Below are 14301 nucleotides of genomic sequence, written 5' to 3' on the forward strand. Positions count from 1 at the left end.
TTTCAGTAACTATTATGATCCCCTTGTTCAGCAATAACTTCAACCAAACATTTCTGGTAACTGTTGATCAGTCCTGCACATTGGCTTGGAGGAATTGTAGGCCATTCCTCCTTATAAAACTGCTTCATTTCAGGGTTGTTGGTGGGCTTCCTTGCATGAACTGTTTGCTTCAGGTCCTTCCACAACATTTCTACAGGATTAAGATCTGGACTTGACTCGGCCATTCCAAAACAAGGATTTTCTTCTTTTTAAACCATTCTGTTGTTGATTTACTGTTGTCTTTCGGGTCATTGTTTTGTTGCATTATCCAACTTCTATTAAGCTTCAGGTGATGGAGTGCTACCCTGGCATTCTCCTGTAAAATGTCTTGATACAATTTTGACTTCATTGTTCCCTCAACAATTGCAAGTTGTCTAGGCCCTAAGGCAGCAAAGGAGCCCCAAACCATAATGCTCCTTCCACCATTCTTCACTGTTGTAGTTTTGGTGTTGGTGTGCAGTGCCCTTTTCCCTCCAAACATAGCAATGTGCATTTCTGTCAAAAAGTTCTAACTTTTGTCTGATTTGTCCACAAAGCATTGACCCAGAAACGTTGTAGGTCATCCAGGTGGTCTTTTGCAAACTTGAGACGTGCAGCGATTTTATTTTTAGGAAAGCATTGGATTCCTCCATGGTGTCCTTTCATTCTTGTTCAGTGTTTTTCTTATAGTGGACACTTGAACAGAGACCTTAGCAGGTTTTAGAGATTTCTGCAGGTCTTTTGCTGTTCCCCTTGGTTCTTTTTCATCATGTTCAGCATTCCATGTTGTACTCTTGGTGTGATCTTTGCAAGATGCTAATTCCTAGGGGGAAATAGTAATAGTCAAGACTGACTTTCCTCCATTTGTAGACAGTTTCTCTTACCGTGGACTGATGAACACTCAGGTCTTTAGAAATGCTTTTGTAGTCTTTTCCAGCATCTCTACAATTCTTCTTCTTGAAAGTTGTTTTGATCGAGGCATGGTGTGTGTAAACAGATCTTTCTTGAGAAGAGCAGGCTCTATCAGTAACCTGACTTTGTTTTTTTTATAGGGCAGGGCATCTCTACAACCCACACCTTCAAACTAACCTCATCTCATTGATTGAAACACCTGACTCCAAATAGCTTTTTTTAGAAGGCATTATCCCAGAGGTTCACATACTTTTTCTAACAAATACATGTAACATTGGATTGTTTTCCTCAATAAATAAATGCTGTTTGTTATTTATTTTATTGGGTTCTCTTCATCTAGCACTTGCATGAAGATCTGATCACATTTTTAAGTCATATTTATGCAGAAATAGAGAAAACTCTACAGGCTCCACTGTAGTTCAATGACTTGCTACTTTATCAGAAGTAAATTCTACTACCTGTTTGGCTTGGATTCTTGCATTGAGTGCTTTACAAATGGCAAACATTGTTATTTATTATGCTGTTGAAAGAATGAAAATAATCTTTATTATCATTTTTAAAAAATCACTATGCAGTTAGTAGTCTCCTTTGAAATATTTGCATCCTTGATGCTAAAGAAGCCAGCAACAGTTATTTAGGGTCCAGCTATTTGCTTATCAACAGACTGAAAATCGAACTACAATTTTTTTGTGGGCTGAATTTCATTGGATCCAGCTGTGCTGTTGTTAAAAATTAATTATTGTTTTAACAGTCAACACTTTTCTTACAGCTTAAGTCCAAGCTACATTGATCTGACTGAATGTCCGTACATGTGGCCCTACTGTTCCCAGCCAATCTATTGTGGAGGGATGCCAACTGTCATCAATGTAACCATCTTAAATGGTATGGGGGTCACTGGTCGGATTATTGACAAGGTAAGCATGATTGAAATTATGAAATTTGTAATATATTTTAAATTCAAATTTATTGTCATTCAGCCCTAGACGTGTATACAGCAAATGAAACAACGTTCCTCAGGACCAAGGTGCATCCGTATTTTATTTTTTGGTGCTTGAATGTTACAGCTCACGCACAACACATAAAGTAATATTAACATAAATAAATTAACAAATAGTAAAACATATTCCTTAATATTGACATTTAGCATAAGGTGTGTCACTAGCTCAAATTAGAAAGTAAACAGTATAATGCTAATGGTGCTTCATTAGTGAAGAGACCCAGGTGTTTACAGGGAATTCAGTAGTCTTATGCCACAGTGGTGGTGGAAGAAGCTGTTTTCATCTTAACAGTCCTTGTCCTAATGCTGTGGCACCTCCTGCCTGATGGTAGGGGTCAAAGAGATTATGAGAGGGATCCTTGACCAATGCTAAGTGCACTTCCTGATAAATATCCTAGCTGGGTGGAAGAGCGATCCTGATAACTGTGCCAGCAGTCCTTGCAATCCTTTGTAGAAGTCTTGTGATCAGATAGACTGTAATTCCTGTGCCAGATGGTGATGCAGCTGGTTAGGATTCTCCTGTACGGTAGCGCTCCTGTAAGAAATTGGTTAGAATGGTGGGAGGGAGAGCATCACTTGCCTCAGTCTCCGTAGGAAATGGAGACACTGTTGCTTCTTCTTGACTAAAGAGGTAGTATTGAGGAACCGGGTGAGATCGTTGGTTATGTACACTCCCAAAACTTGGTGCTCCCGACAATCTCCACACAGGAGCCTTTCAAGTGCAGTAAGGAGTGGTCAGACTACACCTTCCTAAAGTTCACAATCATCTTTTTAGTTTTGTCCACATTGAGACTTAAGTTGTTGTGCTTGCACAATTTTACAAGCCACTCTACTTCCTCTCTGTACACCATCTAATCATTGTTGTTGATGAGACCAACCAGTGTTGTGTCATCAGTGAACTAGCTCAGTGTGAGCTGCATCTAGCAGTACAGTCATCCTTCAACAGTGGTGGATTGAGCACACAGCCCTCAGGGGTTCCGCTGATCACCGTGATGGAGTTGGAGATACTGCAACGGAGCAGCTTCTAAGGGATAATCGTATTAAACACCAACATGAAGTCAATAAGCAGCACCTTGGCGTATGAGGCATCATTTTCCATATGCAATTTTCTTTTATTTTCTCTTACTGAAGTACTTTCGTTAGATTTGATTACATTTCTTTAAATGGTGTGCATAATGAATTGGGAGTCTAGTACTTGGCAATAATATGGATATTACTGGAATCCAGTTTATTTGAGCAATATATAATTCGTGTGCCTAAATTCCTTCAAAGGGCTGATTGTCTTGCAAAGTAAAATACCAAATAAAAGGCTTTGTTTCACTGACACTGATACTAGTATTCATTGTTACCATCAAGACCTGATTCAATGTGAAGCAAGAAAGGACGTGGGAGCAGTACCAAGCACACCTTAAAAAAAAAATTAACTATTGACTTGGCGAAATTGTGATAGAAGGCTGTGTGTGCCAAGAAGCATCTAATGGACTGTTGAGCGACCCAGCAATCAACAAATGAGATCAAAGCTGTGTATTCCTGTTACATCTAGTCTTAAATGGTTCTGGGCAATTACAAGTAAAAGGAGCAATTGGGGCTCAATTAATGAGCGCCAAAGACGAGGCTATTCACAGCTTTATTCAGCGAGAAGTACTGAGTGGATAATGGGACTTGTCTTTCTGCCATACTCCCCACAATTGTAGCAGCCAATATTTATCCAATTTGATTTGCTGCATCATATAAAGAGTTTTAAATGTACCTTTCTTTTCTAGCCCATATGGCAGCCATATCTGCCCCAGAATGGAGACCATATAGAAGTCGCTTTTTCCTATTCTCAAGTCCTCTGGCCTTGGTCTGGATTCTTAGCTATATCTATATCTGTCGCAAAGAAAGCTGCGTCATGGGAAGGCATTGCTCAGGGTCATGTGATGGTAACAGTTGCCTCACCAGCTGAAAATGATGTAAGTGCATCTGTATTTTTCTTGGTGGTTGTCTGCTATAAAATAGTAGCGTTGAATTTTGGGTATCTAATGTCATGTATTTTAACTGTCAAAACTGACTGGTACAGTCTGAATCAGCAATAAGCGTTAGGTGTATAGACACAGTAAAAACTATTCTTGAGTAAGTTCTGCAATATGAGGGGAATATCTTAAGACTAATGTCAATAGCTATCTCCTGTGCTGCTTAGATACCAGACTTTATGTATAGTACTTCAGGCATCTCTGTGCTATGACCAATGTTAGCACCAAATCTGAAGTTGCAAAGAACAAAAGTTATGATTTTCCTGCTTTAATATGGTTTAGTCCCTTTTTTAAAAAAAAGAGCCTGAAAAATCTGATCTCCACATTTTGAAGATGTTGCGCTTTTATTTGAGTTCTTACTTATGGAAAGTGAGTCAGTTTTAAGAGGTTATACTGTTCTAACATCTGCTGATACAAAACAGGTAGTAGGTGCAGAGCTGGGAGGTGTTAACTATTTGTGAGTTTCTGGGAATTGGGTGTTTGCCAAGTACATCAAAATGACATACAATAAGGCTACGTCCACACTACGCCGGATAATTTTGAAAACAAAGCTTTTTCCCTTCGTTTTGACCCTCCGTCCACACTAAAGCGGCGTTTTCATCCCCTGAAAACAGAGATTTTCAGAAATGATCTCCAGAGTGAATAAATCTGAAAACGCCTAATATCTGTCGTGTGTACGGGCTAAATGGAGAGGTTTAAAAACGCTGTCATGACAACACCACAACAACAATGCCTTTTCTGCTTCAGCTTGGTACTGCGCAAGCACTGCCGAACGGCTGTTATAACGCGCAGTCAGTGTGAATGGCATGAGAGTTAAATTGTAAAGTGAGCTTTTTTGACTATTTGAAAACGCTGTCATGACGTGCCGGAACAGTTGGCCGCAGCGCGGCATTTCGTTGTTTTCTTGAATGCAACACCCCGCATAACCTAACAATTTCAGAACAGACGGCAACGAGTCTGAAGCCAGAAGAGTTAGAAATGTACTCACCAAATACTTTGACCCATAGCTTACTGAATAAGTAAGTATACTCAGTTTGCTCGGTTTTCTGTCCTTGCTTGTATGAAGGTGGTTTACCTATTTATGCAAGTACTTCTCTGACAATAGATGTGTAACAGCCTAATGTAACATTGTATGGAAATACAAGATAACGCTGATGCAGACATGTTTTATACATTTAACAAGGTGCTTTAGTAATGCAACAGAGTTAGTCAGTTTTTCAATGTTCGTCGTCAGCCGGTCATACTGTCCGTGAACTCCTGTCGGTTGCCTCCATACACTCCAGTATTTGTTTTTTTTTAGTTTTAAGTCCTCCTGCGCGAGAGCCAAGAGCAATTCCTTTAAAGTTTTTCTACTCTGTAACTGGACAAACGCGCACCAAGTATACCATTTCCTCTTCGCTTGTTTTCTGTGTGTCCTGTGCATGCCCAGTAGGAGGAAATTCGCCCAAATATCCGTCTAATGTGGACGGAGATATTTTGAAAAACGCTTAGTGTGGACGCCTGTCATTTTTATTTGAAACCGGCGTTTTCAATATTATCCAGCGTAGTGTGGACGTAGTCTAAGTGTGAGTGTTGTGAAGACCATGGGATTTATGTTGGTTGACTGAAGTAGCTAGTGGTATGTGTGAATAAAGTGGGTTATAGATGGGTCAATAAAGTAGGCTTAAACGGTACAGGGATGCTATCCTTCATTAACTGACGCAGAACTTATAAGAACAGGAAGCTAACACTAGAAATGTACGTAATTGTAGTTGGACCACAACTTGAATATGTCGTGAAGTTCTGGTTGCTGCATTACATGAAAGAAGTGTTTGTATGGAGGGGTTACAGAAATGTACAAAAATTGCTGGAATTATAAAATTGTAACTACAAAGGAAAAAATAGTTAAGTTAGAATTTTTGTTGGAACTGAAGTGGCCTATAAGAAGCTTATTGAAGTCTATAAAACTAAGCATAAAAATAAATAGAAAGGAGACCCATTTCCTGTAGTAACAGGGTCAGTAATCAAAATGCATAAATGTAAACTGATAACCAAGGATTAGAAAGTAGTTGAGAAACTTTTGGTTATCCTGAGAGTGATTGGTGTCTGGAACTTATCACCTACAGGTTGATAGAGGAAACACCTATTACATTTCAAAGTGATAATGAATTTACTTTGAAAAGTATATGTATTTCACGGTAGACAACCCCGAAATTCATTTTCTTGCGGGCATACTCAATACATCCAGTGTAGAATAATAACCGTAACAAAATCAGTGAAAGACTACACTAATTTGGGCGTTTAACCAGTGTGCCAAAGATGACAAACTGAAAATAAAATATCAAAAAAGAATAATAATATATAGATAAGCAATAAATATCAAGAACATGAGATGAAGAGTCCTTGAAAGGAGTCCATTGGTTGTGGGAGCCTTTCAATGATGGGGCAAGTGAAGTTCAGTAAAGTTATCCCTTTTGGTCCAAGAGCCTAATAGTTGAGGGATAATAAGTGTTCCTGAACCTGATAGTGTGAGTCCTGAGGCTCCTGTACCACCTTCCTGATGGCAGCAACAAGAAGAGAATATGACCTGGATGGTGGTGGGGGGTCCCTGATGATGGAGGCTGCTTCCCTGCAGCAGCACTTCATGTAGATGTGTTTAATGGTGGGGATGGCTTTACCCATGATGGACTGGGCCATATCCACTACTTTATGTAGGAAGTCCTGTTCAAGGACATTGTGATGCAGGCAGTCAATGTATTCTCTACTACACATCTCTATAGAAGCTTGTCAAGGTTTTAGATATCATACTGAATCTCCACAAGCTCCTATCAAAGTAGAGGCGCTGATGTGCTTTCTTTGTCACTGGACTTGTGTGCTGGGCCAAGGACAGATCCTCTGAAGTAATAACACAGAGGAATTTAAAGTTGCTGACCTCTCCACCTCTGACTCTCCAATGAGGACTCGCTCATGGACCTCTGGTTTCCTCCTCCTGAAGTCAATAATCAGCTCCTTGGTCTTGCTGACATTGAGTAAGAGGTTGTTGCTGTGGCACCACTCAGCAGATTTTCAATCTCCCTCTAATTTACTGATGTGTCACCACCTTTGATTCAGCCTACGACAGTGCTGTCATCAGCAAACTTGAATATGGCTTTGGAACTGTGCTTAGTCACAGTCATGAGTGTACAGTGAGCAGAGCAAGGGGTGAAGCACATAGCTTTTTGGTGCAACTGAGCTGATGGAGATTCTGGAGGTGTTGCTAATCCAAACTGACTGGAGACGACAAGTGAGGAAATCGAGGATGCAATTGCACAAAGAGGTATTGAGACCAAGGTCTTGATGTTTATTGATTATTTTTCAGAGGATCATGGTACTGAATGCTGAGCTGTAGTTGATAAAGAGCATCCTGATGTATGCATCTTTGCTGTCGAGATGTTTCTGGGTTGAGTGAAGAACCAGTGAGATAGCATCTGCTGCGGACCTTTTGCTCCAGTAGAAAAATTGGAGCAGATCCAAGTCGCGCCTCAGGCAGGAGTTGATGTGTTTCATCACCAACCTCTCAAAACACTTCTTCACTGTGGATGTAAGTGTTACTGGATGATAGTCAATGGGCACTAGAATAAGTGAAGTCTGCTTGAAGCAGGTTGGTTTATCAGACTGCCAAAGCGAGGTGTTAAAGATCTCAGTGAACATTCAAGCCAGTTGGTCAGCATGGTTCTGAAGTACTTGACCAGGTGCCCTGTCTAGGCTAGATCCTTTCCATGGGCTCATGCTCCTGAAGGCTGCTCGTATTTCAGCCTCAGAGACTGATATCATAGGATTATCGAGTGCTGTGGGAATTCGTGATGGTTCCTCCATGTTTTGACAAAGCAAGTATAGAAGGCATTGTCCTCATCTGGGAGCAAAGTCCTGTTGTCACATATGTTACTTGATTTAACTTTATAAGAGGTGATAGTATTTAAGCCCTGCCACAACTGTGAGCAACTTTGCCCTTGAGATGACTTTCTGGAGATCATACCTGGACCTCTTGTAACTTTCTTGGTTACCAGATTTAAATGCCTCTGATCTGGCCTTCAACAGATTACGGATCTCATGGTTCATGCAGGGCTTCTAGTTGGAGAAGACTGTGATAGGGAAGCAATTCAAAAGAAGTACATTTAGAAGTAGTGTACGTAGCACGCAGAGCATCACCATGGTTCACCAGCACCATCTTGTATCTGTTTTAAACAGTAATTGGATATGTACTGGAAGAGCTGTGAACTGAAAATGTGGGTTCAGTGCTGATAAATGGAATTAGGCTGGAGGGTTGTTTTCCCCCATTGGGACAGGCTAGATGGTTATTTGTTTTAAATTTTTCTTTTTCTGTGATCAGAACCATGGCTGCAATGGATCCTGAGTCCTCGTGATCAACAACAAAGTCAAACAATCGATCAAGAGGTCTGATGTGGTGTTGGCAGTTTACATAATGCCTGATCTTTACAGAGGGCTGAGGCGCCAATTTGTTTTTTGTGTATAAAAATTCTAGGGGCACTACTTCATGTGATACTGTGGCTGGGGTCATTTTCATTCATATGCAGTTCATAATTTTCAGTGTTCTCATTTTATTGCAGGAAATCAATGAAATGCTTCCATAGTAGTAGTCATCATCTTTTGCTCTAATTTTTATTGTTAAGTAGTTAAAATTATCCCTGCATATTAATGTTTTCTCGCTGGCAAATGAAAGCCTGACAGAAATTGTCTGGACCTGTTTCCATTTGGGTTTGACTCCTTCAGGAAATTGTGCAAGCACTTTAACATGAGCACATAATGCCATTTCTGCTTTGCCTGATTTATGCATAAAATACAAGTTTGTGGACAACGATACAGTTTCTTAGAAGAAGGAAGCACTATCAACATATCCTTTGACTTCTGGTCAAGATGGTGCCAAGCTGCGGCTAGAGATGTGAGGAAATTAGAGGTCAAGCCTGAGTCCAGGCCTCTGTTCCACATTTGAATCCAAGCGATGTGCACATATGACAAAGGATGTATGAAGTCAGATGTTGAGCTGACAGACCAGCAAGGATGAGGGCTGGTGCCCACACCCCACCAGGTCAGCGCCAGAATGTGTGGTGACACTTGGCGGAGCTGCCCCAGCACATCTTTAGGGTGTTGGTTGTTAATACAAACGACACATTTCACTGTATGGTTTGATGTACATATGATAAATATGAATCTGAGTTCATGTTTTCTAAATGTACTATAGCTTCAGTTACTTAGAAATTGACCTATTTGCTCTTTTGTTTTGAACATAGAGTTTAGAAGGGGTATATTGTTACCTGTGATATCTTTTGGAAGAAACTTCAAACAGGATAATTAGTTTTCCAAAATGCTAAACTTTATTAGAAAAGAACTTTGCAGGACAAGATATGTAAGTGCATTCTTTTTCTAGTCCTGTCGGATGCACCAAGTATTAGGAACGATTCCATTCTTATCAGCCAAAAAGCCACAAATTGGAAGATGATAAAATCACACCAAAGAAATTTACAAACTTCAGAAAAACTTTTTTTTTGGATCATGCCAAAGCCATTATTAGTAATCCAGGCTTTGTTTACTAGGAATTCCAACAATATGGCATTTTAATGAATGGTTGAAGCCTCTGGAGCACCACCATGTCTGGCTTTGTTTGAAGCTAGTGCCTTGTGGATAATTAAAATGGCTATCGTGCCTGCACTCGAGGTGATTACTGACAAGTGGTTTATAAGTGATTTTACTCCTTTGTCATATATGAAATCCAAATATTTTGGTTGCAGGGTAATTGGAGCTAAATTGCATTTTGTATTTGTACTTCGTTCATAGATTATCTTGAACAAAAAGCATCCAGTGTGTTGACAATCTGCATTGAGTCCCTCTGGTGCTCATCAGTCCTATAATTTCTTCACTTTTCTCAATAGTCTAATAATGGCAATGAAGTGACTTCAACTGTGAAGCTGCCAGTTAAGGTGAAAATCATTCCAACACCACCTCGCAGTAAGCGTGTCTTGTGGGATCAGTACCATAATCTGCGTTACCCACCCGGTTACTTTCCAAGGGATAACCTCCGCATGAAAAATGACCCACTAGATTGGTAAGTTTCTGCACTGTGCACCTGTTGAACTTTGCTTTTTTTTTTAAACCCTTCTCCCAATATGCCACAGCGAGAAGCTGAAAAGAACTAAGTTGCCTATGTAGAAATGGTTAGTACAAATATATAAACAACAGGATTTCTGCAGATGCTGGAAATTCAAGCAACACACATCAAAGTTGCTGGTGAACGCAGCAGGCCAAGCAGCATCTGTAGGAAGAGGTACAGTCGACGTTTCAGGCCGAGACCCTTCGTCAGGACTAACTGAAGGAAGAGTGAGTAAGGGATTTGAAAGTTGGAGCGGGGAGGGAGAGATCCAAAATGATAGGAGAAGACAGGAGGGGGAGGGATGGAGCCAAGAGCTGGACAGGTGATAGGCAAACGGGGATACGAGAGGATCATGGGACAGGAGGTCCGGGAAGAAAGACAAGGGGGGGGGGGACCCAGAGGATGGGCAAGAGGTATATTCAGAGGGACAGAGGGAGAAAAAGGAGAGTGAGAGAAAGAATGTGTGTATAAAAATAAGTAACAGATGGGGTACGAGGGGGAGGTGGGGCCTAGCGGAAGTTAGAGAAGTCGATGTTCATGCCATCAGATTGGAGGCTACCCAGACGGAATATAAGGTGTTGTTCCTCCAACCTGAGTGTGGCTTCATCTTTACAGTAGAGGAGGCCGTGGATAGACATGTCAGAATGGGAATGGGATGTGGAATTAAAATGTGTGGCCGCTGGGAGATCCTGCTTTCCCTGGCGGACAGAGCGTAGATTCTCCGTAACTTCCGCCACCTCCAACGGGATCCCACCACTAAGCACATCTTTCCCTCCCCCCCCCCGCATTCTGCAGGGATCGCTCCCTACACAACCCCCTTGTCCATTCGTCCCCCCCCATCCCTCCCCACTGATCTCCCTCCTGGCACTTATCCGTGTAAGCGGAACAAGTGCTACACATGCCCTTACACTTCCTCCTTTACCACCATTCAGGGCCCCAAACAGTCCTTCCAGGTGAGGCTACACTTCACCTGTGAGTCGACTGGGGTGATATACTGCGTCCAGTGCTCCCGATGTGGCCTTTTATATATTGGCGAGATCCGACACAGACTGGGAGACCGCTTTGCTGAACATCTACGCTCTGTCCGCCAGAGAAAGCAGGATCTCCCAGTGGCCACACATTTTAATTCCACATCCCATTTCCATTCTGACATGTCTATCCACGGCCTCCTCTACTGTAAAGATGAAGCCACACTCAGGTTGGAGGAACAACACCTTATATTCCGTCTGGGTAGCCTCCAACCTGATGGCATGAACATCGACTTCTCCAACTTCCGCTAGGCCCCACCTCCTCCTCGTACCCCATCTGTTACTTATTTTTATACACACATTCTTTCTCTCACTCTCCTTTTTCTCTCTCTGTCCCTCTGAATATACCTCTTGCCCATCCTCTGGGTCCCCCCCCCCCCTTGTCTTTCTTCCCGGACCTCCTGTCCCATGATCCTCTCGTATCCCCGTTTGCCTATCACCTGTCCAGTTCTTGGCTCCATCCCTCCCCCTCCTGTCTTCTCCTATCATTTTGGATCTCCCCCTCCCCCTCCAACTTTCAAATCCCTTACTCACTCTTCCTTCAGTTAGTCCTGACGCCTGAAACGTCGACTGCACCTCTTCCTACAGATGCTGCTTGGCCTGCTGCGTTCACCAGCAACTTTGATGTGTGTTGTTAGTACAAATATATACCAGGTTAGCAAAATTTTAAAGTACTATTGTTGGAAATGATGTTACTTCTGGAGTGAACACTCAATGAGAAATGGATTTTTCCCTATTAGACTGAAGTAGATGAAAATATCTCAATGACATGAACAGGTCATCTTAAATTCAAGCCTGATTCTTGAATGCAAAAAAAAAATCAGGGACTGAATATGCAAACACGAGGAATTCTGCAGATGCTGGAAATTCAAGCAACACACATCAAAGTTGCTGGTGAATGCAGCAGGCCAGGCAACATCTCTCGGAAGAGGTACAGTCGACGTTTTGGGCCGAGACTCTTCGCCAGTACTTTGATGTGTGTTGCAGGAACTGAATATCTTGTTAATGAATTCTCTTGTGACACCTGCTGAGTCTCAGATTGTGACCTTCATGGATTACTTCACGGATGCAAGAAGCTCAGTGATATTTTTGGACAAGACAGCCCATTCTCTTCACTCGTTTCATTCATTCCCTCCTCCATTTTGTATTGTGCAGTGCGATACACTATAACATGCAGTTACTTGGCTATTTCCCATGAAAAGACCACTGCTTACAGATTTCTCTCCAAGTTAAACATCATAATGGCTTGGAAATGAAGCGCTGTTCCATTCTTGTGTTTGTTCTTAAATCCTGGGACTTCCAACTCAAAAGTGCTAAAAGGACTGCAATAATTGTGAAGGTAGCTCACCATATTTTGGGCAGCAGGAATGGCAATAAATGCACCTGTCAGTGATGCCACATCCTGAAAATGAATAAATAAAAACTGTATTGTCAAAAGTCTTCTCAGAAGACTTCTCAGAAGACATCAAGGTAGTTTTTAAATTTAGAATCCATTTGTTTGCTGCTGTACATTGTAACCCCACACAGTAATCATCATGCTCTGCTCTGTGAATTAAAATTTACCCTAAATATTTATTTCACGAATGAGGGAGACTGCTAATGTACATTTTAAATTCCTTTCGTCAGGAACGGTGACCATATACATACCAACTTTAGAGATATGTACCAACATTTGCGCAGCATGGGATACTTTGTGGAGGTGCTCGGAGCTCCCATTACCTGCTTTGATGCCAGTCAGTATGGTATGTTTCACCTATGTAAGCAGACAGTTAATTGGGAATACGTAGAAGGCTTGTGCTCAAAAAACATTTGATTTTTACATTGGTATTAAATCTTCAGATCATGAGGACCCAAATTTTAAATTAAAGTTTTGTTTTGGTTGGGACTTTCACTGTGGAATATTTACGTGGGAATAGTCAATTTCTTGATCTACCAGTTTTTAAATTTTGGTCACAAGAATAGTTAAAGTGCCAACCTAAGTTCTTTAGATATGTAGTTAGAAGCTTAAAAAAACAGTTGGTATTGCAAGCATATCTGGCGTGATTGGATAAAGGGGCTGTAAAAAGACTGTGTACTGTTAAACTTAGATGTTCATTTCCTTCATTGATAGCCGGGAAAGAAGCGAGAAGGGGCTTTACACAGATGAAGTTATGGTTTGTTAAAGAATTTTGAAGGATGTAGCGTATTCATGGTTTTTTCAACAGCTGTCAATGTTATTCAGTTTAAAAATAACCTGGAGGTTGCCATGAATTAATAAAGTGTTATTTTGTGAGGAATCTGGAGGTTGTTTCTTATATACAGCAAAATGGGAAAGCCCATTTCCTTTTCCTCTTTCTCCAGCCACTCAGTGTTTTGTGTATGTGTCAGTGTCAGCCAAGTAGGTTGGACAAAGATGAAGTATACAGTGCCTATAAAAAGTATTCTCTCCTACTCCTGGAAGTTTTCGTGTTTTATTGTTTTACACCATTGAATCACAGTGGACTTAATTTGGCTTTTTTTGACACTTTAGTGTCAAAGTGAAAACAAATCTCTACAAAGTGATTTCAGTTAATTACAAATATAAAACACAAAATTGATTGCATGAAACACCAACTCATCACTGGTGCAGCCATTTGGTCTTAGAAACCACATAATTAGTTAAATGGAGATCTGTGTGCAGTCAAGGTGTTTCAATTGATTGTAATAAAAATACACTTGTATCTGGAAGGTGCAACTGCTGGTGAGTCAATATCCTGGCAAATACTACACCAAAAAAATACTCCAAACAACTCCATGAAAAGGTTATTGAAAAGCACAAGTTAGCAGATGGAGGCAAGAAAATTTCCAAGTCACTGAAAATCCCTTGGAGTACAGTTAAATCGATCATCAAGAAACGGAAAGATTATGCCACAGCTGTAAATCTACCTAAAGCAACTGTTCACAAAAACTGACTGTGCAAGAAGGGGACTAGTGAGGGAGGCCACCAGGAGACCCATGACAACTCTGGAGTAGTTACAAGCTTCAGTGGCTGAAGTGGGAGCGACTGAGCGTCCAATGACTGTTGGCTGGGTGCGTCACCAGTTGCAGCTTTATGGGAGAGAGGCAAAGAGAAAGCCACTGTTTTAAAACAATTCACAGGAAATCTCAGCTAGAGTTTGCCAGAAGGCATGTGGGAGACTCTGAAGTCAGCTGGAAGAAAATCCTATAGTCTGATGAAACTAAAAATGACCA

The 14301-nt window shown here is 41.2% G+C and overlaps 1 protein-coding gene across 3 annotated transcripts in view; it reads left to right on the forward strand.

Moving 5' to 3' along the window:
* The window catches only part of mbtps1 (membrane-bound transcription factor peptidase, site 1), a 125725-nt gene that overhangs the window by 83280 nt on the left and 28144 nt on the right, over positions 1 to 14301 (forward strand). For all 3 annotated transcript variants that reach the window (XM_072279408.1, XM_072279410.1, XM_072279409.1), the window contains exons 12-15: positions 1700 to 1844; positions 3691 to 3879; positions 9846 to 10018; positions 12718 to 12833. In XM_072279408.1, coding sequence (XP_072135509.1) covers positions 1700 to 1844; positions 3691 to 3879; positions 9846 to 10018; positions 12718 to 12833 — 623 coding nt within the window. The remainder of the gene's footprint in view (positions 1 to 1699; positions 1845 to 3690; positions 3880 to 9845; positions 10019 to 12717; positions 12834 to 14301) is intronic.

The sequence above is a fragment of the Mobula birostris genome, chromosome 15 (assembly GCF_030028105.1).
Source record: "Mobula birostris isolate sMobBir1 chromosome 15, sMobBir1.hap1, whole genome shotgun sequence".
Classification (NCBI taxonomy): Eukaryota; Metazoa; Chordata; class Chondrichthyes; order Myliobatiformes; family Myliobatidae; genus Mobula; species Mobula birostris.